General features: G+C 39.6%; 4 protein-coding genes across 4 annotated transcripts; 2 read left to right on the top strand and 2 right to left on the bottom strand.

The window, feature by feature from the left end:
* The first annotated feature begins 5445 nt into the window (after positions 1 to 5445).
* Positions 5446 to 13869, top strand: LOC137740078 (protein LEAD-SENSITIVE 1-like). The gene is made up of 2 exons (XM_068479878.1): positions 5446 to 5695; positions 13022 to 13869. The coding sequence occupies exons 1-2, from the start codon at positions 5602 to 5604 to the stop codon at positions 13690 to 13692; spliced, it is 765 nt and encodes a 254-aa protein (XP_068335979.1). The 5' UTR covers positions 5446 to 5601; the 3' UTR covers positions 13693 to 13869.
* Positions 13870 to 14025: 156 nt separating this feature from the next.
* On the bottom strand, positions 14026 to 16271 carry LOC137740079 (uncharacterized). Its single transcript, XM_068479879.1, has 2 exons — positions 16039 to 16271; positions 14026 to 14262 (listed from the first exon to the last, which is right to left on the bottom strand). Exons 1-2 carry the CDS (start codon positions 16261 to 16263, stop codon positions 14194 to 14196), a joined length of 294 nt encoding a protein of 97 aa, XP_068335980.1. The 5' UTR covers positions 16264 to 16271; the 3' UTR covers positions 14026 to 14193.
* A 1445-nt stretch (positions 16272 to 17716) lies between these two features.
* Positions 17717 to 18662, top strand: LOC137739715 (uncharacterized). Its single transcript, XM_068479394.1, has one exon. It carries the CDS (start codon positions 17798 to 17800, stop codon positions 18398 to 18400), a length of 603 nt encoding a protein of 200 aa, XP_068335495.1. The 5' UTR covers positions 17717 to 17797; the 3' UTR covers positions 18401 to 18662.
* A 3799-nt stretch (positions 18663 to 22461) lies between these two features.
* On the bottom strand, positions 22462 to 24848 carry LOC137739061 (geraniol 8-hydroxylase-like). The gene is made up of 3 exons (XM_068478540.1): positions 24381 to 24848; positions 23251 to 23706; positions 22462 to 23076 (listed from the first exon to the last, which is right to left on the bottom strand). Exons 1-3 carry the CDS (start codon positions 24846 to 24848, stop codon positions 22462 to 22464), a joined length of 1539 nt encoding a protein of 512 aa, XP_068334641.1.
* Positions 24849 to 25244: the final 396 nt, after the last annotated feature.

Genomic DNA, 25244 nt, shown 5'->3' with positions numbered 1-25244 from the left:
GACAGATAATTTTTTTCATGTTGTATGTAAATGATTTGAAATCAAACCAAAATCGTTTGAAATGGTACCAAATAAAAACCAAATGGTTTGGTTCTATTTCGGTTTTAACTTCAAAATTGTACCGGACCGAACGACAAAAATTTCAAGCTTTAATTTCATTCAAAACCGCATCAAACCTAACCGTACCTATACACAATGATATTATCTAATGGTTCATTTTTTTTCTCTTTCTCCTCCCTCCATTTTATCTTACCAAATTGTCTCTGTCGTGTGCAGTCTTCTTCCCCACCCTGTCTTTCCTTTCTTCATAATTTTGTTAGATAGATATTAGAGAAGTTGTAATTGTTTGCTTCTGGATTCTTTGTGATAAACCAGCACAGACTTCATTGCATTTCCAATCCATATTTTCATCAATTACATCTTCCCGTTAAATTTTCCAATGACTCTTAGAATTCCCTATACATGAAACTCTACCTATTATCACCAAGCTTAAAACGCCCATGAACGAATGTCGCGTCTAAGAAGAACAAAAACTGGATGAAAAGAGGGAAAAAACAGGGGTCATTAGATGAATATGTGTATATTATTTACGTGAAAAATTAATTATAATGATTTTAAAAATAAAAAGGTGATAAAAATTACACCAAGTTTATCACGTGGCAAATTTTATGTGGTTTTTAGTGCTGTTCCGTAAAACACAGCCACATGTTGAACTCTGCATAAGTTTTTCTCAATGACTATGACAATCCAACACTTCCTATAAATAATTATGTTAATTAACTTAAGCCTTAACTTAATTTTTTTTCTCTATTTACCCCCAATCTATCCTCTTTACTAATTCACTTTTTTTCTTTGGTCAAGATAACTAATCACATTAACACTATATTATGCGGGAATTGGATCCTCTCATGAACAAAGGTCTGAGATCCTCTTGATCCAATAATACGTGCTGTTGAATTTTGATCCAACGACTATAATTATTATAATTTAAAAAAAATCCAATGTTTATAATCATTTGATTAAAATCCAACAGTCCGTTCTATTGGGTCAGAGAATTATGAGCCTTTTCTTATGAGGGGATCCAATTCCTATTACGCGGAGTAAGACATCACCTACACATTATAATAGTGTGACATCGCAAGTCGCAATCCCACTCACAAGAATGGTCTAACTTGTCTTTTCAAATATTTAAATAAATAATTTCCAATACATGGCTCCACCTTTCAATCGCTTTCTCCCGAGTTGTTGAAGAGATGATGGTGGATTAAATATCAAAAATCATTAAATGGTTGTTAAAGTAGTGATAAAGTTTAAAGGATTTTTTATCGTTAAAGAGGCTGTTTTTGGGTTAGTATCCATCACCAAAAATTTATTGTATTATATAAAAAAAAAATGTAAAAGAAAATGAGGATAATTGATATGATTGCTTGGTGGTAAAGCTTTATAAAAAAAAGTAAAATTATTTTGTGTTTGACAATTAATTTTCTATGTTGCCTATGACTTTTATTTTGATTATTTTTTTTAAGTTTTGTTGACAGAGTTTATTTGATTTTCTCACTTGGTTTTTGTTCATAAAGGAGATTTTATTAATAGATAGTTTAGATAATATGAGTTCAACTCTATTATATAGCAATTTAGTCCGATAATATGTTGGTATATGAAAGAATAATTAAATAATAATAGTGTGTGATTAAACTGAAATACCATATTTAATCATAAATCAGTTTTATGTAAATTTTTCTCTAATATAGAAAATCTCCTTTATAAAAACTTGAAAACCAAAATGTTTGAATGCGGTCCATGGTTGTTAGCAACAATATTTTGTTTGTCCTTTTTATTCGCATTTTGCAGTTGGTAAAATTAACTAAAGGACTAAACACCCATCTCTTTCTTTCAAGCATGTACATTTCCGTAGAATATTCTCAATTAGATAAGTTCACACAAACTTGTCAGGGAGTTACAAATACTTGTCTTTGAATTGAAAAATATTCAAACAATGATAGCATAGTCTTATTCCATTAAGTAGGGGTCGTTGTATGAATTTTAGAATGCCACTGCACTCAATTTTCCTCTTATCTAATTTGACTTCTTCCAGCCCATCCTCTAATTCGTGTACCTGCAAAATTTAGTTAGAGAGAGCTTAAAAAGCTCAGTACAGATTTTAGGCCATCACAATAAGTAATTGACAAAATTCGATTATCAAGGAAACAATTAAAAACACATAGGACTTTTGGATGCAACGTAAAACACCTCGTCTATTCCTGTTGGTTCTTTTGATAGAACACGAAGACATGTATGTTTCATACCATACATTTACCACTACAGTGGTGGTATGGAAGTTCTATTATATAAACCAACTCCTGTAAAGGCATGCGCACTTTGGGCTAATCTGAAACTTTGTTAGTCGTCTTGCTTGACACTTTGTTGCTAGTATTGAATTATTTGATAAAGATCCTGTACATATTCGACTGACCTGAGACTTGGTGCCACCAAGAGTCGAATCCGGATCTTCTCTGGATCCTCTTTATAAGGATTCCAGAGATTTGCGAATTGTGTCCTTTCATCGTTTATTCATACATCATGCGGTCAGAAATCATTTTAATTTTTTATTATTTAAAATTGAACACAAACAGTACCTGACGAAAACTAACCGTATGATGTACGATAAACGAACACGATTCGCATATTCCCGAAATCCTAATAAAGAGGAATAGGAGAGGATCCTAATAGCCAAGGGTCAAGCTTAACTACACAAAAGTTCCTATCCACTACCCCAAATTTCATGATTTTTCTTAATAAGCCAACTCATTTTCACACACCTTTCTTTTTCCACAAAGCATCGACAATCAGAAATGAATTCTCAAAACCAAACCATATACAGAAACACAATCATATTCAATTAACATTCATAATCATTAGCGACGGCGGCGCCGGATTCTGACGAGATGGGAGATACACAATCGGTGAGAAGGAAACCTCAGACAGAGAGAAAAAAAGGGTCTAATATAACTAAACTTTGTTTTAAATGAGAATCCCCTTTGCATAAAGGGCTTGTCACAAAAAAAAATTCTTATCTATTTCATTTAGCTGGAGGTGGCCTAAACTTTAACTCCCTATGATTGAGTTTGCATGAGCTGTTGAGTTGTGGGAAACAATGATCTGAATTTGTAGTGTCCAACTTCAATTTTACGTAACACTTAATGTCACATTTTCGTCCGGGGTCCCATCACATCCTGGGCTCGACTCTACCGTAGCAAGATATTGTCCGCTTTGGGCCCCGACCACACCCTCACGGTTTTATTTTTGGGAACTCACACGAGAACTTCCCAGTGGGTTACCCATCCTGGGATTGCTCTCGTGCGAACTCGCTTAACTTCGGAGTTCCGATGAACTTCGAAGCCAATGAGCTCCCTAAAGGCCTCGTGCTAGGTAGAGATGAGAATATACATATAAGGCTTACAGGATCCACTTCCCTGGGCGATGTGGGATGTTACAATCCCCCACTTTTGAGGCCTGACGTCCTAGTCGGCACATATCCGGCCAGGGATTGGCTCTGATACCAAATTGTCACATCCCAGCTCGAGCCCCCACCACATCCTGGGCTCGACTTCACCGTAGCACGATATTGTCCGCTTTGGGCCCCGACCATGCCCTCACAGTTTTGTTTTTGGGAACTCAGACAAGAACTTCCCAGTGGATCACCCATCATGGGATTGCTTTCGCGCAAACTCGCTTAACTTCGGAGTTTCAAGCCAGTGAGCTCCCAAAAGGCCTTGTGCTAGGTAGAGATGAGAATATACATATAAGACTTATAGGATCCACTCCCCTAGACGATGTGAGATGTTACACTCAATGCCACGTGCGTTTTAATTTCTAAATTGATATATATATATATATATATAGGGAATTGTTATTGGCACTCCAAAAATCTCATTCTACACTTGTAAGAAGTGTAGAATGAGATTTTTGGAGTGCTAATAATATTTCCCTGTATTATTAATTTTTTTTTAAATATTTCCCTATATATAATAATACTTCCCTATATATATAATTGTTAAATCCTTTATTTTAAAATTTTTTTTTTGTATCTTTTAGCGTCTGCCAAGCTACTACTATTGAAAATATTATTGATTTTTTTTTATTATTTTATAAATAAGGAGATATTGTTTTATTCATAACTTTTTTGGTTGTACAAAACATATTATCTACACTAAGGGGTGAGAGTAGACTAAATCTCACACTAGGCTAACCATTGTAAAATGGTTCAAATTCGTCTTTAGTGAAAACCGAACTTAAGACCTTTCACATTACAAAAAAGGGATCTTTTGATATAGACGTCTCAATTTTGAATTTTCTAGATCAAACATCCATGCCTTTTAGTGATTTGATTAAATTTTTTTTTTTTTTTTGTCATAATTTTGGTGCTATATGCACATTATATTGTAACAAATTTCCTATAATCTAACCTTTTGATTACACTCTCCTCTATTAGAGATAATTGTAAAAAAAAAAAAAAAAGTTGGTTAGATTCAATTTATTTTCACAATAATGCTACAATTTAACAATAATTATCTACGATTGAAGATATTTTATTTCCAAAATAGTTTAAAATATTTTTAAATCCCCCAAAATCAAGCGTACCGAAATGAGTTTTTCTTTTCGTACGTTAAGAGAAAATAGGATTGAAAATAGTATAAATGTACCAATGCACAATGTGTACAAAATAAAACATACCAAAATAAAAATAATGTACCAATATTAATAATATATATCAAATCAAACGTAGCAAAATTGCAAATAAACGTACCAATTAATGATTTTTGTAAATTCAAACGTACCCGCAAATAATATATACGTAATATATTATATCTAATAATAATTCGTCAACAACTATACTTAAAAAAACAACAAAAAAAATATATACATAATTTCACAAAAAAATTGAAAAATTACATGAGCTTTTATGTTGATCACCAACTATTTGAAAAAGAAAAAACCATTTGAAAAAAAAATAATATTAAATGTTTGCATAAAAAAAGCATATTTTTAAGAAGAGAAAAAATAGTTTAACTACTAAAATCTCCACTAAATAAAGAAAAGTGCATCCTGCAGATAAAATGATAAATTCAAAATTTATTTTAATTTTAAAAAATAAATGTGACTATTGGTTAAAACACTTTAATCAAAATTTAAAAAGACACAAATGTTTAATTTAAATGATATAGAAAAAACGTAAAAAATTCCAATTTTCTTAAAAAAAAATATCGATAAACTGTAGTATAAAGCGGCGTATTCATGACTTAAACATACTAAAGGATATCGAAATCTAGAAAAACCGAAAAAACCGAAAACAAAAAAGTTTGGAAAAAAAAAAAAAAAGAACTGAAAAATAACGCAACGTTGCCTTTATGATTACGTCGGGAGAATTAAATCAACGGAAAAAGAAAGGGAATTGTTAATAGGCCAATAACAGTTCCCAAAAAAAAGACTGGGGTTTTCGCCGTTTCAGTTTTCTTCTTCCGAATTGGGGATAAATTGAGTTTTCGCCATTTCGTATCCAGTTCCAGATCTTTACAGTATCGATCGATCCAGAGAGAAGGAATGGGAGTGCTGTCGAACAAGATTGAGAGGGATCTTCTGAAACCTGGAGATCACATCTATTCATGGCGCCACGCGTACCTCTATTCCCACCACGGTTCTCCTTTTCTCCTTTCCCTCCTTTTAATTATTTTAATTTTTATGTGTTTATTCATTTATTTGCATATCAGGAATTACTTGTTGATGCTTTTCCGCTTTTTATTTCTGGGTCTGTTTTCCTTCACTTAAGTATCAAAAGATTGGATTTTTATTGTTAGTTTCTGGGTCTGTTTTTCGTACTAGATCTTTCTGTCTGATCAGTGATCACAGTAAGATTAGTTCCTGAATCCACAGTTCAATAGCCTACTAGTACTATCTGAAAATTTCAATCATTTCTACTGCTTTTTGTTGTTGTTAATTAGTGGGATCGTATAATTTGCGGAAACTGTTGTGTGCGTGTGGACATGGCTGCAGGCGACAATGGGTTGCTGTTTATATATATTTGTATGTGAATGTTGCTAGTAAGTATTGTTCAAGTAGGGGTATTGGTTTTTTTTTTTTTGAAACCAAGAACCATATCATAAAAAGGCCTACAGAGAGGCAAACATAATAACAATACAAATCAGTGTCAAGGGAAACCACAACGACCCCTCCACCAAGTAGAGGCGTCATCCCCATCATCACCATAACCCATTAATGAGGGCACGGTAATCCGTCATTGTTCAATACATAGACCAACGAAGATGGGGGCCTAACGACCCAAACGACATCACTCATCTCCGAAAAACCAATCGATGCAATCTTGTGAGCCACACCATTAGCAGACCGTGGCACCCAAGACCATCGGCAATCAATGAATTCCCCCCCCCCCCCCAACTGTTTAACCCGAGCCAGCACCGGGTATGCCTCCCAACTTCCCATAGACAGCGAGCTAGAAAGACAATTAATCGCATCCAAGGAGTCCGATTCCAGAATTACATACCTTACACCCAACTCTGCACCTAGCCTGCACCCGTGCAACAACGCATAAGCCTCCGCTGCTGCAGCAGAAGGAGCAGTAATAGGATGCCGCGCAGCAGCCACGAACTTACTCTCCAAGTCCCTCACAATCAATCCAACAAAACCCATCTTTGATGCCTTGGACCAGCTAGCATCCACATTAATCTTCACAAAAGGGTAGGCCGGAGCACACCATCTCGTAACCTGAAAGTTCCTCCTGCCGTCGCCCCCTCCTCTATCCCCAGTCTTTGCCTTTGCACCAAAAAACGAGCTCACCGCCGCAGAGACAGCAGCCAGGACCTTTAACGGGTTAATGGGCACCCCTTTGAAAACAAAATCACAACGAGCCTTCCATATGCACCAACATGTAAAAACAATATAAGATTGTCTCCACATTATATCTCCAGAGTTGCATAAATTCGGAGAGAAAACCCCCTGAATCCAGTCCGACCAAGAAGGGAGAGAAAGACGATCCATTTTATAACCCAATGCCCCTCCAAACCAAATTGGCTCAACCCAAGAGCAGGAAAGGAAAATGTGCACAATGGTTTCATCATGGCAGCAGCAAATAGGACAAGTAGAGGTTTGAGAGGACCTTCGTCGGAACAGTGCATCCCGAGTAGGAAGACAATTGTGAACAGTAAGCCACAAGAAATGCCGCAACTTGGGGGGCACCTCCAGCTTCCAAATCCCCTTCCAAAACGCTTTGGGAACCCCACGAACAGAAGGCCGACGCAAATCCCTTCTCGCCAGCGATCTTTCTTGCAGCCATCTGTATCCCGACTTGACCGAATAAGAACCGTTCTTACTCATATCCCATATAAGCCTATCTTTACGACTTAACTCTCCAAGAGGCGTCTCCTCAATAGCCTGCATAGCCTCCCCCGATATGAAAGGCTGTAAAAAGCTAATATTCCATCGCCCCGACTCTGGACAGATAAGTGCACTGACCCTTAAACTGGGAGTAACCGCAACCTGGCCAACCGGCACCGGGTGTCCAAGGGGCAAGGATGGAAGCCACCTATCCTGCCACACCCGCACCTCCTGACCGCCCAAAATCTGCCAATGGGAGCCCTCCCTAATCAAGTCCTTGCCACAGATGAGGCTGCTCCACGCCCAAGAGGCTCGCCCACCCTTCTTCGCATCCCAGATCGAGCTATGTGGAAAATACCGAGCCTTAATCACCTTAGCCCACAGCGAATCCGGATCCGTGATTAAACGCCAGCACTGTTTAGCAAGCAGAGCATCATTAAATTCCTGAAAATTTCTGAAGCCTAAACCACCCATGTCTTTTGGCAAACCCAAAACCTCCTTTGAAACCCAGTGAATCTTGTGGGCTCCCTCCTTGCATCCCCACCAAAACCCAGCCACCAACGCATCTAATTCCTTACAAACAGCGGCTGGGAATTTGAAAATGCACATTGGGTATGCCGGGATAGCTTGGATAACAGCCTTAATTAAAACCTCTTTACCGGCACGGGAAAAAGTATTTTGTTTCCACCCTTGTAGCTTTTCCATAACTCTTCCTTTCACATAAGCAAGACCACGCTTTTTCGACCGACCCCATATGGTAGGGACCCCCAAATATGTTCCCGGATTGATTACTACCTTCATACCAAGGGCGTTCCCCATCTGATCAGCATTTACCTTCGGAACGTTAGCCCCAAAAAATACACTGGATTTCTCCAAATTTACCTTCTGTCCCGACGCCACACAAAAATTGTCCAGCAGATTTCTCAAATTCCGGCAGTTTTTCATATCAGCCCGCAAAAACAGGAGGGTATCATCCGCAAAGAAGAGGTGAGAAATCACGGGTCCTGATCCACCAATCTTAACACCCTCCAACCTACCTTGGTCCACCGCACCCTGAATCAGTTTGGATAGAACTTCCCCCACCAAAATAAATAAATAAGGAGAAAGAGGATCCCCCTGACGGAGACCCCGCGAGGGAGCAAAAGACTTTCCAGCCTGCCCATTTAGGAGAACAACGAACTTCACAGACGAAACACAACCACTAATTAACGATCTCCAGCTACTGCAAAAACCCATTCTTTCCATTACCGCATCCAGAAAATCCCATTCAACCCTATCATACGCCTTCTGCATATCAAGTTTAATCCCCATTTCAAATCTATTCCGAGCTTTCCTTCCTTTCAGATAATGAAACATCTCATGGGCTATGCCAATACAATCCTGAATTTGTCTACCTACCACAAAAGCATTCTGAGAAGGAGAGATGAGTTTAGGTAATAATACCTTCAACCGGTTAGCAAGAATCTTTGACAGAATTTTGTACGAGTAGTTGCACAGGCTAATCGGTCTGAATTGCGACACAACTTCCGGATTCGAGACTTTGGGAATCAGCACCACATGAGTCTGATTTATCAAACTCGAACCCGCAGCATCCTGAATCAAATCTCTAACCAAAGCAGAAACACCCTCCCTCACAATCTCCCAGTATGTCTGATAAAAGATCCCCTGGAAACCATCGGGGCCAGGAGCCTTAAGCCCTCCCATATTCCCAGCCGCCGCCTTTATCTCCTCCTCCGTGACTGGTGCAATTAGCGCCTCATTCATTTCTGGCGAAACCGAGGGATTAATGCAATCTAGCAGCGACCCCCAGTTACGATCCCCTGCCGAGCTAAAAACTGATGTGAAATGATTATCCACCAATTGGCGCACCTGAGACGGACTCTCCACCCAGTTCCCATTCTCATCCCTAAGCTTCACTATCTTATTTCTCCTCCGCCTCTGAAGGGTTGAAGAATGAAAAAACTGAGTGTTAGCATCCCCCTCCCTCAACCATTTTACCCTCGATCGCTGGCACCAATAACTCTCCTCTTGGAGTCTTAACTCATCAATCCGCCTAGATATCTCCCTTATCTCATCATAGTTTGGACCCCAGTCCCGCTGGAGCAAATCTAACTGGGAAAGAAGATCATGGATCCTGCTACCTCGCCCCATAAACTTAGTGCGATTCCACCTGCTTAAACGATAACGGCAATCGTTTAGAGATCTCACCCACCTATTCACAGGGCTGCCATTATGCCGTCGATCCCAGCACTTTGCCACCAAATTCTTACACTCTTCCTCCGAGACCCAATACGCCTCAAACCTGAACATCTTCCTTCCTTTCTGCATAACTTGGGAGTTCGGCCAGAGTTGCTGCCACTTCTCATTCGCCATGACCCTGTCTAACCTCTCCTCCACCCAATCCCCTTTTCTCATCCCTCTCCACGTAAAGGCCGGCCCATTGAAACCAAAGTCCATCAACTGAGAGGAAGACAGAAACTCTTCTAAGAACCTTGGCCTGTTGTACAAAACCTCAACTCCACCAGACTTCTCATGATCCCACAGGAATTCGTTGAAGTCCCCGCCACAAATCCAAGGAATGTCCGTGGGGGTAAAGTGGTTAACCATCCATTCCCAAAACAGATGTTTCTCAACTCTATACGGCGTTCCGTACACACCCGTAATCCGACTCCAAAGCGTTTGCCCTTTAATTCTCATCACAACATCAATAATATGCTTGGACGAAAAGATAATATTAACCTCCAGATTGTCCTCCCACCACAAGCTCAATCCTCCAGCGCTTCTAACTAGCGAAACATCAAAGCCATGAACATAACCCAATCTCCTCCTCACCCCTAGAATTCTATGATCTTTCATCTTAGTCTCTGATAAAAAGATCATAGAGGGTCTCTTTTTGCGAATAAGCCCATGGAGAGCCCTGACTGTCGTGTTCGACCCTAGCCCACGACAGTTCCAGAAGATATAACTCATGGCTGGCCTGCGGCTGTTGAAGGCCAGCCGCCACCGCCCCGAGCCCCCTTGCCCACCTTCCGTGTCGCCATCCTACCTTTATCAAAGTCCGACCCCCCTTCCATTACATCCTGTCTTCCAGTATTCTCCCTTATTTCTTCCTTTTTTTCCTCCGCCGTACGGTTTGCGCTTTCCATCATTAGCCCTCCATCCTTGCTGTTTAACCTCCTTCCTATCTCGGCCGCCCTACCTTGGCAGTTCTCCTCCGTAACCGGGCCCTTGAGTTTCTTCTGTGGAGCTTGAGCTAGCACCAAATCCTGTGCTTCCCCACTTCTTTTGCTGCCCCAGAGTGAGTCATCACCCTGGGCGGCCAGAATATCATTGCCCCCCTGGACATCGCCCGATTGTCCTTCGCCCACTGTTTTGATGCTTTCCATTTCAGAGCAAGAAGACGAATCCTCTCCCTCCACCCACATTCTTCTACGCCATTTTTTATTACCTGTGCCACGACTCTTAGATGCTCCCCCAATCTCAATGGTTTGATTACGCTCCATTCTTTGTAAATTTGACATCCGTAATCTACCTTGATTTTGTGCAGACGTGAAGCCCGGTCCGCGCACCGCCCCGGCCTGCCGGCGTTCCCCCCTGCCGGCGTTCCCCCCTGCCCACACACTCCACTCTCGTTGGCATCACCACCTCTCTTATCGGCGGCGCCTTAATCCACTCTCCATACGCTACCTCCCCTTCTCCAGACATCTCAGCGGAGCATTCTGTATTGATATGCCCAATCCGTCCACACTTGTAGCAGAAATCTTGAAGCCGTTCATACCGAAATTCCACCCAGGTTTCCTTATTTGACTCCCTTCAAATCCAGCATCCCTTGAATAATGGCTTCTCCGTATCAACTAAGATTCTTACTCGTACAAATCCACGAGCGTGTCCGGTATCCTCCATGGCTATAAATTGCCCAGCCTCTTTGATTACACGCTGAACGTTCTCAACAGAGGCTAAGCCCAGCGGAATTCCCCTTATTTGAGTCCAAAATGGAACAGCATTTAACTCCAACTCCTCTAAGGCGAGCTCCGGAGGCCATTTCACGACTGAGAACACCTTCTTCATCACTGCCCAGGGGACCTGCTCAATGATCTTTGAAGCCACATTTTCATCTTTGACCGAAATAATAAAGACATTCTCCCTTACCCATTTTATTTCCACCTCACCCAATTCTTTCCAAGCCGCTCTAAGAATATTCCTGACTCCCCATTTGTTTACTGGTTTCTGCGTAAAGACTTTCCCAACCAATTTAACTCCCTGCTCCATAGATGATATCTCCAATGCTTGGTTCAGTTGAACCACCAGTTCATCCACCCCACTAGTCGCCATCACCCTGTAACACCGCTGCCCCACTCGCCCAGCCTGAGACGTAGAGAAACCTTTACTTTCTGTAAACAACCTCAGCCCACACTTCTAAGCCACCCAGTATACCAGCTGATTTCTTTCTTTCACTCGGCCAATTAGTCATCACATCGTTAGTATCCTCATAAATGCAACCAATCGACCAAACTTAATGCTGGTACACCACTCCTCCCCATCGCTGAAGCCCCCACCCCCCAAACAGAGTGGATCGGAGTTATCACCCCCGCTATAATCAAAAGTCTCAAAAGATCGATGGCATCGAAAGTCTCAAAAGCATTGTATAACCTTTCTACCGAACCTACTCTTCCCTCGGCCTCATTCTTCTCTCCGAGGCTTAGCCCTCATCCATACGCCGGAGAACCCAGCACTCTTTTTAGACCCCAAAACCAAAAACCACCCACGCACACACACCCTCAAATGGACCACCCAGGTATTGGTTTAAATTCAGCTTAAGTGGAAGAGGAAAATTCGAATAGCAAGTCAGGCGAAAATGAAGGACATAAAAAAAATAATGATTCTTTAACCTTGAGGAAGTTAAGTTTTGTTATCAGACTGAAATGGTTTGAGACAACATTGAGTTTACAGTCAAGCAATTTGCACGGTTAGTCACTGGATCAGCATATTCACCACTACTTAGAAATTGTGATTAGAAGAATGTCGACTGAAATAATTTTTCTTTAACTTTGAAGCAGTTATTTTGGTTATTGGTGACTGCAATGAGTTTACAGTAGAGCAATTTGTATAGTTATTCAATTGTCAGTGGATCAGCGGCTTTTACAGATTATGAAATCCCTAGTTCTAATCGTCAATTGATTGCATTGCTGGTATGAGTCGTGATTAAAAGAATGTTATTGATCAATGTGGACGTATGGTATGCATTATTTTTTTTGGGTCAGTCTCCCTCTGGCACACTTATACACAAGAATACTCTGGGGTTGGACTTTTGGAATATGATTCCATTATTTAGATTGAGATGGCGAATTAGGAGAATTGAGTGGTTTTGTTGAAGTTATATATTCCATTTGGAGCATGTACTGGAGGAGTCCTCACATCTTAGTTCTCTACCTATGTGTCTGTATTTTTGATGATTTTTTTGAAAACTTGCGCAGTTTAGTTTTCTTTCATCCATAGTTTTTCTTCTTTGTACTTCCATCAGTTTTCGTTATTGTGTGAGGACAACTTTTGTGTATTTTACTTTTAAATCCTGCATTTAATTCACCTTGGAAGGCATGGCATTGCTGATCGTTTATCTGCTATGTGATCTCAGGGATATACGTTGGTGAAGGAAAGGTTATTCACTTCACTCGAGGAGCTGGCCAGGAAACTGGCACCGGAACTGTGTTAGATCGCTTCCTTCTAAGCAGCTCTCCATCCCATTCTTCGGACAATCCCTGCCCAAACTGCGGAGACCAATCGACACTTGATGGTGTCATCTCTTCTTGCATAGATTGTTTTCTATCAGGCGGTGATCTTTACCTCTTTGAATATGGTGTCAATCCAGTTTTCTTTATTGCCAAAGCTAGAGGGGGTACCTGTACCCTTGCCCGGTCTGACCCACCCGAAGATGTCCTTCATCGCGCTTCTTTCCTTCTGCAGAATGGTTTTGGTAGTTATGACATTTTCAAAAACAACTGTGAAGACTTTGCTATATATTGCAAAACAGGTTTGCTCGTGTTCACAAGCATTAGTGTGGGCAGGAGTGGACAGACAGCCTCCATTGTAGCTGCCGCAACAGCTGTTGTTTCTTCACCGCTTCGCTTTTTGACTACCAGTTTTACTGGTCTGGGTGTTGTAGGCTGTGGCATGTATTGCATTAGTAGATTTGTTTCTGATATCGGAATACGCCGAGATGTTAAGAAAGTACCGGTGGAGAGACTGATTACCCCCTGTGCCCTAGATGAGTCAGTGGTTGCAACTGAATTGCTCAAGAAAGAATAATTTGTGTGCATAAACCGAATTCGTATGGCTTCAAAAGTTGAATATTTTGGTTGTATTATACATTGATTGTTGAGTGTTGGTATTAGTAGTTTATAATTGCTTTGTATTTTTCGCGGTTGTGACGATAACGGTGAATGATATATTCATTCGTTGGTTTATGTATTTTGCTTTGATTTGTTCACTTGGTGTACTTTGTTCATCCCTCTGTTTTTTGCTACATTTATATCATGCCCATGAAATGCCCTGTAAATTTGGTGCGAAAATCACTGATGCGAGAAACGAAACAAGTTCGCTACTCTTGCAGCAAACTTAAGAACTTTCACAACCAACCTCTTACCGTCGACAAATATTGTAAGCTGTTAATTAATCATATAATTACATGTACAGATACAAATACAGGGATGACAAGAAAATCTGTTGTGTTACAAGAAAGTACACAATCAATCAACATCCAAAAACTGAATGATATACCAAATGTTAATCCAACAATGAAATGTCCAGCTAGTAAGGCCAAATACTACCGCCGCCTGGCTTTTTCACGAGAATCTGACTGTATTCCGGCCTCGATGTCTGCAGTTTACACATTCAAATGTTAAGATCTAAAACTTTTAACCATTTAAATTGAACATTTACCAGGCCCTCTTGAAATGTGTAATATAGAAGAGATTAAGGAATGAACTCCAAGATCATTACATAGGTACATAAGAAGGATTTGCAAGTGACACTTTCCAAGTAGGGATTTCAAATCCCTCTCACATGCCTTTGTAATGGTCATGGAGGGTTTTTTGTAATGCTGTCATCCCTCCTATTCAACTTTTTTGATCAATTAATAAATTCCCATCAATCCCTTGGAACTTGGAAATCCCTTAACCCGAAAATCGCCTAAAGTGAATCTTTATATCAACAAATCATAATATTGTTGGTATGTGATAGTCTTTATCAAGGGTTTCTCACCCCAAATTTATTTATGTTGTCCAAATAATGCAAGGTGGTAACCCAGCAAACATCAACTGCAATCAATTACTCTAGCAGCTTAATCATCATCCATTGAGGAAATTAAGGATTAATCATCATCCATTACTGAAATTAAGGATTAATTTCAAATTTCTAGAAAAAGGTGATTAGCGTAAACAATCTTAGACTTAGCATGAATAGACAAAAAACCACTCACAAAGGAATCAAAAGGGTTGGCCAATCAGTGGTAGGGCAACTGGAGGTTTCTTTCCATAGTTCTTATTTAGCCTTTCAATTTGTTATGAAGCTTCTATTCAATGGGATGTTTGGGCCTTAAATGCATCCTTGGTTTCAGATTAATGCAATGTAATTGGCATATACTGATATTTAGTTCTATCTGTGGAGGGTCTTTCCTTCTACTTGTTAACTAATGGAACTAGAAGGCATTTTGCGCCACAACGTGAAGGGGTAAATGAGTATGTTGTGTGAACTTCGGAATGGAGAATTCTTCTCTGGGTTTTGTTTACTCCTATTTAACTGCAATGATTCTATGACCAAATCAGATTTTGGCTAAGCGGTATTAGGTACAGGTTTTGACTATGCACTTGCAATTAACTTTTGGCACTAAACCAAAACCATTTTTTTGGTTCTTTCTTTTACTACTTAGCTTCCTAGAAATGCATAAACCTTAGATTCCTTTCTTACTTATGTTAAACCTTCATTTCAGCTACATTCATGAGAGGCTTGCTATTTCTAAACTACATAACCCCCATATAACAGACTGCGACTGCAATCCCTCGAAACAAGAGTGCTGGGGGTCAAAAGATTGATTCGGGGGTAAGTCCCGCAGAAATAAGCAAAAGCTGAACCTTTCTTTTTAAAAGTTACTTAATCTGTTATACAAGCGATGTCGGGGCAGGGGGACTTGAACATAGGAACTCAGGTGCAAGGGTAAACGCTCTTAACCACTTTGAGCTACAAACCCTTGCCCTTTAGTAGCACTTCTCTCTCCGAATAGGTCCCAAATTCGAATACCCCTATCCCTATTGATTATAAAAAACTACTAGCAAACCCTTGGTTAATAATTTAAACGTTTTCGGTTCTATAATTATGTGCTCTTACATTACATCAAATATCCAGAACAGTTTTGCCCTATTCAATCAGCAAGAGTTAAAAAAATTCAAGGATCTGCATAATTTGTTCGTCCCTAAAATTAACATATCACATGAGGTGATTAATTATATGAACCGAATCAATTTCAAGAAAATTAAAATTGCATAATTAACGAAATTAACATAATATAATGATAATTAGGAAATCAAAATCCAAAAATAAAGAATCCAAGGAAAGAATCAGAAGAAAAATTGAGAAAAAGACGAATTGGGAACTTACGAGATCTTTGAAAATGATGAAAGCGATTACGAAGAAAAGAACAAAGAGGATTTCGAACTCGGCGAATCGAAAGAACCGAAAGACCGACTTGACGCCCCCAGTCAATGCGGCCTCGTTCGAATTCCGGCTGCTGACTCGTTTCGCCATCGTTGCAGTGGTGGCTCTGTATCGTGTGCCTTCGTTTACCTTGGTAGTTGGTAGTAAAGGGGTTCGCGAGGATGGCATTGATTTTGTCCAGTTTCCTTTTAAATTAATAAAAGAAAAATACAGAAAAGTCAGATTCAGATAAAAAGTAAAACAGAATATTAGTCAATGTGCAAATTTAGCTTATTCTTACATTTTTGCCACATAACTAAATTTATTAAGGCATTCTACACTAAATTATATTAAACCTAAGTTTGATTTCTATAAGGCTCTCATAGTATCTCGGAAAAAGTTAGTGTTATACCAATGCATTGAATGGAAATTACATTTTTACAGAGGGTCGGCAAATTTGAACGTGATATAATTTATTGAACTCATGAGTTCAATATATCAAATTCATGATTGTGGTATCAACATATTGAACTCACATTAATGTAGCATTTCTGTTACTTAGGAAGTCTGATTCTAATATATAGGTACCACATTCACTTGAACCATTGTGGAAAACCTAATATTATTATTGCAAGTTTGTTAGGCCTTCTATGTATATTAAACGTATATAGGAATCACACTTTTATAGTAAGCCAAAAAACTTGAGTGTGATGCTAATATATTGAAATCACACTAGCGTAGCATTGTTAGAAGTATCAAACTCAATCTGACTAATTCATATACAAATATCACACTCATGCAAATTACTATAATATAACCTTTCAACGAGTCGTGCTTGTGTTAATATGTTATCATAATATGTTATGTTGTATCAACTTGTTAAGCTATCGACTGAAGAAATTCAAACTCGAACATGACTTTGTAACACATGTTAACAACTTCTTACTTTTGCCAAATAAAACTTGAAATTTCATCTCAAAGGAGGGAAAGATTGATAAAACCAAAAGATCCAATTATAATCTTCTAAAATGGTATTTTTGCTAGAGCTAGGTACCCCTATTTTTTATTTTTATTTTTTTTTATTGTTGAAAGCGACTCAAAATTTGTTACAATTGGTTCTTGTCTCAATTGATTTGTTGAATGCATATCTCGCGAGGCGAATTTTCACAAACACTCAAGTTCTGGAGAGACTTTTCATTATAAGAGAACACGATTCAGTAGATAAGTGTTACAAACTAATTTGTTAGAAACTTGAAAATTTTTTTTTAATTAATTGTTTTGTCATACTTCATCCAAACTGTGTTTCCGATGTTCTTCAAGTTTTGAGAACTCTATCAACAGGCTCCAAAATATAATTATGTTTTTGATGAAATCTCACATTTACATATAAGTATTTTTCATTGCACATTTACATATAAGTATGATAAAGACTTAACATAACAGATACAAGTAAGTTTTTCAACACATTTCAATATTTTAGAGGATCAGACATCATTTGGGGTGTGACTATTATGTTGCTTTTGGAAATGTGCAATGAAAAATACTTATATGTAACTGAAAAGAAATTAATCAAATTTTTAATATGATGTAATTATTTGGACTTGTTGAGGGCAATATAAGTTAGGTAATTTGGTGCTACAGAGACCTGCTCAAAATCCCTAAATTGCCGGTTGAAACTTGAACGAACGAGACGCTCTCCCTTTTCCTCTGTGCAGGTAAATCCATGGCGTCAACGAGTCAACGATCCCTCCTCCTCATCGCCCTCATCACCCTCTCCCTCTTCGCCATCTCCGCCACCGCATCAAGGCCCTGCAAAACCCTCTTCGTTTCCTCCTACTCCTTCTCCCTCCGCCGTCTCCCCTCCTCCTCTTCCTCCTCCGGCTTCGTCACCGTCGTCACCGAAATCGGCCAGCTCCGCCCTGTACACATCCACCCTGCCCGCTCAGAAGACGTCTTCGTCCCACACCACCACCACGACAGCGAGAAGCGGACTCAGACAGCACCGCTCTTTCCCTTCATCGGAACGGCTTCTTCGTCGTCGTCCTACGACCTCAGCTCCCTGCGCGATCGCACCAAGGACATCCTTAGCGTCGTCGTTTCGCTGCTTTTCGGCGTTGGCTGCGGCGCGCTCACCGCCGCCACTATGTACCTGGCTTGGTCCGTCTTCATCAGTCGCCACGACGACAGCGGCTCCAGCTCTTTCGATGACGATTTCAAAGACTTCAGCCCGAAGAAGGTGGGTTATGTCAAGATTCCGGAGGTGACCGCTGACTCCGTTTCCCCACCACCGTCTACGGTCAAGGAAGCCGCCGCCGCCGCAGTGTGAATAGCGTCATGATGATGGCAAGTTGGTAATTCCATAAATACCTTATAATTAAAAAAATGTGGCCTGTGGATGATGAGAAGTTTGTGACTGTGTTGTGGTTTGGTGATAAAATAAGCTTAAATCGTACGCCGTGGTCTGTATTTATCGAATTACTACTTAATTATTGTCCTCTCGCTCTTTTCCTATATAGTTTATCCAGATAGGACGCATTTGAAATGTTGTTGTATTTCGTATTCGTTATATACGCAAGCAATTGTGTTGATGCTGCCGATGGATGGACACTGAACATGCATATGCATAATGCAAATACACTGAAGATGTTGAGCATTAAACCCTTACTGCTAGAACATAACTTATTCTTGGGGGTTTTGTTAACTGTTTTAGCCTTCTACGGAATTGGCATTCTTCATAAGAATTGGGGATGGTCGGTTTTATGCGAAGTCCCTAAGTTTCAATTTCCCGCCCATGTATGTGTTCCTGGTTTATTGTCTTTCCTTCAGCTTCATATTGCTACACCACTGCGTAATTGTTTTTCATGGTGTAAATGTTGTGGGTTCTCTCTATTGATACCCATTGGGTAGTTGCTGTGATGAGTTTAGTTGTTCTTGAGCATTTTGTTGTTACAACTTGCATGATTGGGTTTTTGCCTTTGTTTTTGGTGGCAAATGTGCATTTTCTTTCTCGGCTATGTTTTCTATCTTTGTTTCGTATGAAAAATTACATTATATTTGAAACATATGATCTATAACTGGCTGGGTTATTTAGTGGTTGTTAGTACTATGATTGGGAAGATCTGGATGAGTCAGATAGCATAATTCAAATTGCGAAGAATATGTTACCGCAATAGCTTGGATTGTTTGATTTATCAATTCGTAGGCGATAGATGAGCGTCTTAATGTGTTTGCAGTGAGCCTTCACTTAGTGATAGAGAATGAACTAGGGAGTTATAGGATGTGAGGGCAGTTTAATAATGGGAGGTGGTGGTTCATAACTATGAATGCTTATGGTTATTTAAGTTGTAGCAAATATTGAACAAATTAGAGTCTTATATAGGTTGGAACACGGTAATTGATTGGTGGTATGTGGTAGATCGTTGTTGGGTTAGTTGGGTTATGGTGTCGAATGTGAAATATGAAGGCAGAGAGAATGAACAACAGATTGTTGGGTCATTAGAGATGGGTTATGGGTTGCAGGTGAATTATAATTGGAGAGGTTGAGTTGTGACCGTTGTGAAGGCAGATGATAGCTCTAATAATCGACGATTGTGGAAGGTACTTGTTAGCTAGACTGGTGTAATCGGTTAGCCTTCCTCTTGCAAGTAATCACGGTGTCCGTGAGTTTCACTCTTCCAGGTGATATTTCTGATATGAATTCGTGTCACATCCCTATCAAACCAATGAGACTTCAAATGCTTATCAATCGGAAGCGACACCAACATGATATCGTCCATGAACACATGCGACCTATCTCCAGCGACAAACTCAAAATCATCGCCATAGGCTTCGACTGAGCTACATCCCGGTACCTTTCTCACCATTTTCTCCTCCATTTACTTAGCATTGTGATAGACCCTATAAAAGAAGACGAGTCATAAGGGCAAATATCATAACAATTTCAGGGGGCACATCCTAACTGAATGGCACTCGCAGGTTCTCTTTTCCATATGTTCTTCCCGATGCCCTATCCCACAGCCGCATCCGAAGTAGTGATTCCCTTCCTCGCTCAGGAAAGTAAGAAGGAAAGGCATAAAAGCAAGTACTGCGAACCATATCGTCCCACTGGTTGGTGGAGGCGTACATGTTTGGAAGAAGAACATGCACTCCACTGTGCTCTAAACTTTTCCCAGACAAATGCTCGACCATTTCTTTTTATAACTCAACATATCCATGAACTCCACAGGCATTGAGCAATGCAACCAAGACTTATGAGTCTGGTTCCATCGGCATCTTCCTCACTACTTTCTTTGCCTCTTCTAGCATACCAGCTTGTCCTAGTAACTCCACCAAACAACCACACTGCTGTACCTCGGGCTGTATCAGTGTTATACTTTCAAAGACTCGCAGTCCCGAATTCACCAAACCCATCCGACTGCAAGCACTCAATACGCATATGAACGTAACCATGGACTGCATGAGTGATGAAAGAATTGTTGGAAAATAATAAATTTGGGCATAGACTCAGCCCGTTTGAATTAGGTTTTGTTAGAGATTAAGATTTAGTTTATCATAAATAGAATGCCTGTTATTTACTTAGAACAAGCCGTCAAGATGTAGTTGTTCAATTATAGCCGTCTCGGCAGTCTCGTTTAATCAATAATATTCATAGTATATTTCGTTTGTTAGTCGCCTTGGCTCCACGTGGTATCCCATATTGACTGTATCTCTAAGAAAAAAAAAGAGTTTAAATATCCTAACCCAACGTCATCAAACACTGAGGCATTTTGTGATAAAACCTCGCACTTGACGGACTGTGCAGTTGATAATTCATTACCAAGTTGAGAACAATATCGATGTTGTTGGAAGTAGGCATTTGGCCCATCTCTCTGATAATTATATAATTTTACATGGTATCAGAGCCAGGGAGTGGGTCGTATTGCCACGTGATGAGTGGGTTTCATTGGCCTCGTGCGATGATGGTGGGTCCCTTGGCCTTGTGTGTAGGTGAATCTCCTTTGGCCTCGTGCGATGATGGTGGGTCCCTTGGCCCCGTGTGTAAGGGTAAGTCTCCTTTGCTCCGCGTGGTTGCCGATGTGTGGATCTCCCACGTGTGACCCACTAATTGGGTTCCATGTGAGGGAACGTGTTGAAATATCCTATGTCGCTCTTTTATGAGAAAATAAGAGTTTAAATATCTTAACCCCAATCAAACTAATACCGAGGCCTTTTATGATAAAGCCCTATACTTGACGGATCGTGCATGTGGTAATTAATAAGTTGGGACAATATCGGTGTTGTTGGAAGTGGGCGTTGCCGTCTCTATGATAATTCTACATATGCAAAAACCGACGACGATATAGCTGCAAGAAGTAGTACTGCAATGTTGGTAATGCAGAGAGGGAAGGTTGAAGGTGCTGCTGCTGAAATTGAAGTAAAATGCAGGTAATTCATGGTCTTATTTCTCTATCTCCTCTGATTCTTCTCCTCTCTGAGTATATGTATATAATTGTTTATCGTTTTCTCCTTGAAAATCGTAACGGGGAAAGGAAAAAAACAAACCAAACATCACATGTATGTGCTTACATTTTTGTTTGACAGTTTTTCTCCGTTGTCTTTATCTGGTGCATGCGTTTCGAAGGTTTAAGCCCTAATTAAGTAAATTAAGGAATCTTTTAAACACAATCGTTATGCTCAGTGATAACATTATCTAAGTATATCCTAGTATAAGAGAATCACAAACTCAACTACTTCGTGTTTTGCTACGAATTGACAATTTACACGAACAAGCTAACAATATATACGACACATGAAGACACTATGACCAAAGACGATTAACTATGAACATATTTTTAACAATCAAGGACACAGTCTATTGCTTGAGGTTGAGGGATATAAACTGAACCCTATAGATGTTATATTTGCATTGCAGATAGTGTTGCCCCGATCACCAAACCATGTTTGGTTAACATTCACTTTTATTTTTCAATGAAAAGATGGAGAGATTAGAAGGTTATTTCTTATAACACTTGTACAGGATTTTAGAGGGAAGTAAGTGAGTAAAAACTCTAAAGCTTGTCCTCTATTTATAGAGGTTTAATTGCCCCATTCTGAAGAGGTTAAACAACCCTTCAAAAACGTCACCCTTTGTTAAGAGGCATCACTTTCAAAAAGACATATCTAGTCACTTGAATTTAACTTCTTTTTCTTTTTTAAAAAAGGAGGACAACCGGTGGCAAGTCACGGTTATTCACCCATTTCTAACCCCGAAGAGGCTATGGGGAATTTCACCCTGCCTTGGAACTCGTCAAATCCCTTGTTTATTTTGAAATTTTTTTTCTAACATTATACGTCCAACAACATTTATTTAATTTGACAGGCTAATGATACAACACTAGCTTTCACAGATTACAGGTAAACAGAAGTTGACAGTCTAGGTTTGGGAATGGCGATGATACTCTTGGCCTTTTGAATTGTAATCCCAACAAATTCTTCCATATTGTCCACGACTTCAGGAGGGCATTCCCACTCAAAGGCATGGAGAAATGCTGCCAAGTAAAATTGCACCGTGCGATGAGCAAGCGGCCATCCTACACAGATCCTTTTCCCACACCCAAATGGCAGTAGATTGAAGTCTTGGCCTTTCACATCAATCTTCAAACCAATAAACCTTTCTGGTTTGAATTTGCAAGGCTCTTCCCAAATGCTTGGATCTCTAGCCATCCCCCAAATGTTCACCACCGCAACGCAATCCTTAGGAAAATGATACCCAGAAACCTCACAAGCCTTGTATGAGCGACGAGTAATGAGTGGGACTGCTGGGTGGAGTCGGAAAACTTCTTTCACTACTGCTTGAAGGTAAGGCAAATTTGCAATGTCGCTTTCTTCAACAAACCTGTCCTTTCCAACAACTTGGTCCAATTCCAGAACTATTTTCTTGTGTACATCAGGGTTTTTCAGGATCTCTGCCATTCCCCACTCGACAGTGCTTGTGCTTGTCTCCGTGCTTGCAATGAACATGTCCTGCAAAATCAAAATCAAGACAATTCTTAATTTCTTAAAATGAATCGATTTCAAGTAGGTTTGATTTGTTACACAATCAGTAGTCCCAAAAGCCTAACAGCCACCGGAGTCAAAAGCTAAAACTGTTTTAAACAATGGACCAACAATGTATATCAAGCTTATATATTGACTTACCGAAAGCAAGCTTTTGATCATGTTTCTAGAAAGCGTTCTCAGGTCATCATCTTTATCACTTCTATAGTTCAACAATGCATCTAACATGTCCCCTTTCTCCTTCTTAGTAGTATTGTTGATTCCAATTTCCCTCTCCTTCAACCTCTCGTCGATAAGTTTCTCATACAAAGCATCATATTTCCAAAAGATCGCCAACGTTCTCCGTTTGAGCCCTTGAGGATCAAAAGGCTTGAATAATGAGAATAAATCAGCAACATTGCCCGTGCCAAGAAGTTTTATTAATTCTCTTAATGATTCTTTCATGTCTCTCCCTTCCATTGTTGTGTACTCAAAAAGGCTCTTACTGCATGTAAGGTTGCTTGTAATGTTGGCTACGGTGATGAAAACCCACTCTCCAATGTTCACCGGATTCTTTGACGAAGAAGCTGAGTAGAGCTGCTTCAGTAATCCATGGACCTACAAACAATTGAAAGAATAAACCATATTTAGAGTATCAATATCAATATAAAAATGAAAATCTTTGTTCCAATATTTGAAAATTTCTTTCTCCGATATTTAAGAACATATCCCCAATATATAGGAGAGGACTTTATTATAAGAATGAACTGAACTCACAATCTCATTACGTGGTGTCACTAATACACTCATGTATTTCACCACTATTAGTTATAGCACATAAATTAGTATCAAAACGAGGCAATGAAACTGCCTAAATAAAAAATTTCTTGCCAACAGCGTTCAATGTAAAGAACAGTTCTTTTCGTAAGTGGTTTTACTGGAAGCACATCAAAAATGTTAATGCTTGCCTTAATTTTTTCTGCTAAATATAGTCAAAAGTACTTTTGGTCTTCTGAAAATATTCTTAGTTATTTCAAAAGCACTTCTTAAAACTCTCAATCGCTCGATCTAGAGAAAAAAGGACAAAAAAAAAAAAAAAAAACCCAGTCTAGTAAGTGTGTATCTCTTATCAAATCAACAGATACTACTGCAATTACTTCATGGACTTATTGATCAAATCAAGATATGCCGAGATGCTTGAATGATTTCAAATGTGATCTTACAAATTATTTCAATTACGTAATCTAACATGATCCATCGGCAAAAGTTAAAACGGACGGAAATTAACGAACCTTTTGCTTGCGAAGTGGTGTAAAATTGTCAAGGGCTCTAGTAGAGAAGACATTTTCATTCAATATTCTTCTGAGCACTCTCCATCGTGTACCCATCGGAGAATATACAAGGGAGGTGGCATCATATGACATGACTAGGGAGGTCTCGTTGGCGACATGATTGGAGAAAACAGCCTCCTGTTCCTTGAGGATAATGCGTGCCATTTCCGGCGAAGCTGCCACAATGACCGGCTTTGGACCCAATTTCAGGCTAAAGAGCGGGCCATGAATTTTGGATAACTTAAACAAGTGTTCATGCATTTGGCTGCTGCTCAGTTGAAGAAGGTTTCCGAGTATCGGCCATCCAACAGGTCCTGGCGGGGAGTTCTTCCAATTCTCATATTTGCCGCCGTGGACAAGACGAGTGATGAAAAAATATGCAGCAACTGATAACAATGCAATGATCATGCAGAGAGGGAAGGCTTCCATTTTTGCTACGTTTTTTTTCTTTCTCTCTAGGTCCTCTTGTTGCAATCAAACTCTCAAAAAGAGAGAACAAAACAAACAAACTATGCATCTTTCTTTGGACAGTTGTCCAATGCATGCTGTTTTTCTCTGATACATGACACGCTTTCTGGTAGAAATTGTGGTGGTGATGACAAGTTTACAATATGCATGCAATAAAGTGATTTCGGATAAAAAAAAGAAGACAAAAAGGAGCGTTTGTTCCACCGTACTATATCGGACTGAACTAGTTTAAAAGTCTAAATTGGACCAGCTTAGATTAGCTTAAGTTGGACCAAATTAGTAAAGCATAATTGGTGTAGTGTTGGACTCAAGAGTAGGATAACGAAAAACCATATCACATTCATCATTACCAACAAG

Source organism: Pyrus communis, chromosome 7 (assembly GCF_963583255.1).
Source record: "Pyrus communis chromosome 7, drPyrComm1.1, whole genome shotgun sequence".
In the NCBI taxonomy this organism is placed as follows: Eukaryota; Viridiplantae; Streptophyta; class Magnoliopsida; order Rosales; family Rosaceae; genus Pyrus; species Pyrus communis.
The sequence above is the reverse complement of the archived record's forward strand: the minus strand, read 5'-3'. Positions and strand labels throughout refer to the sequence as shown.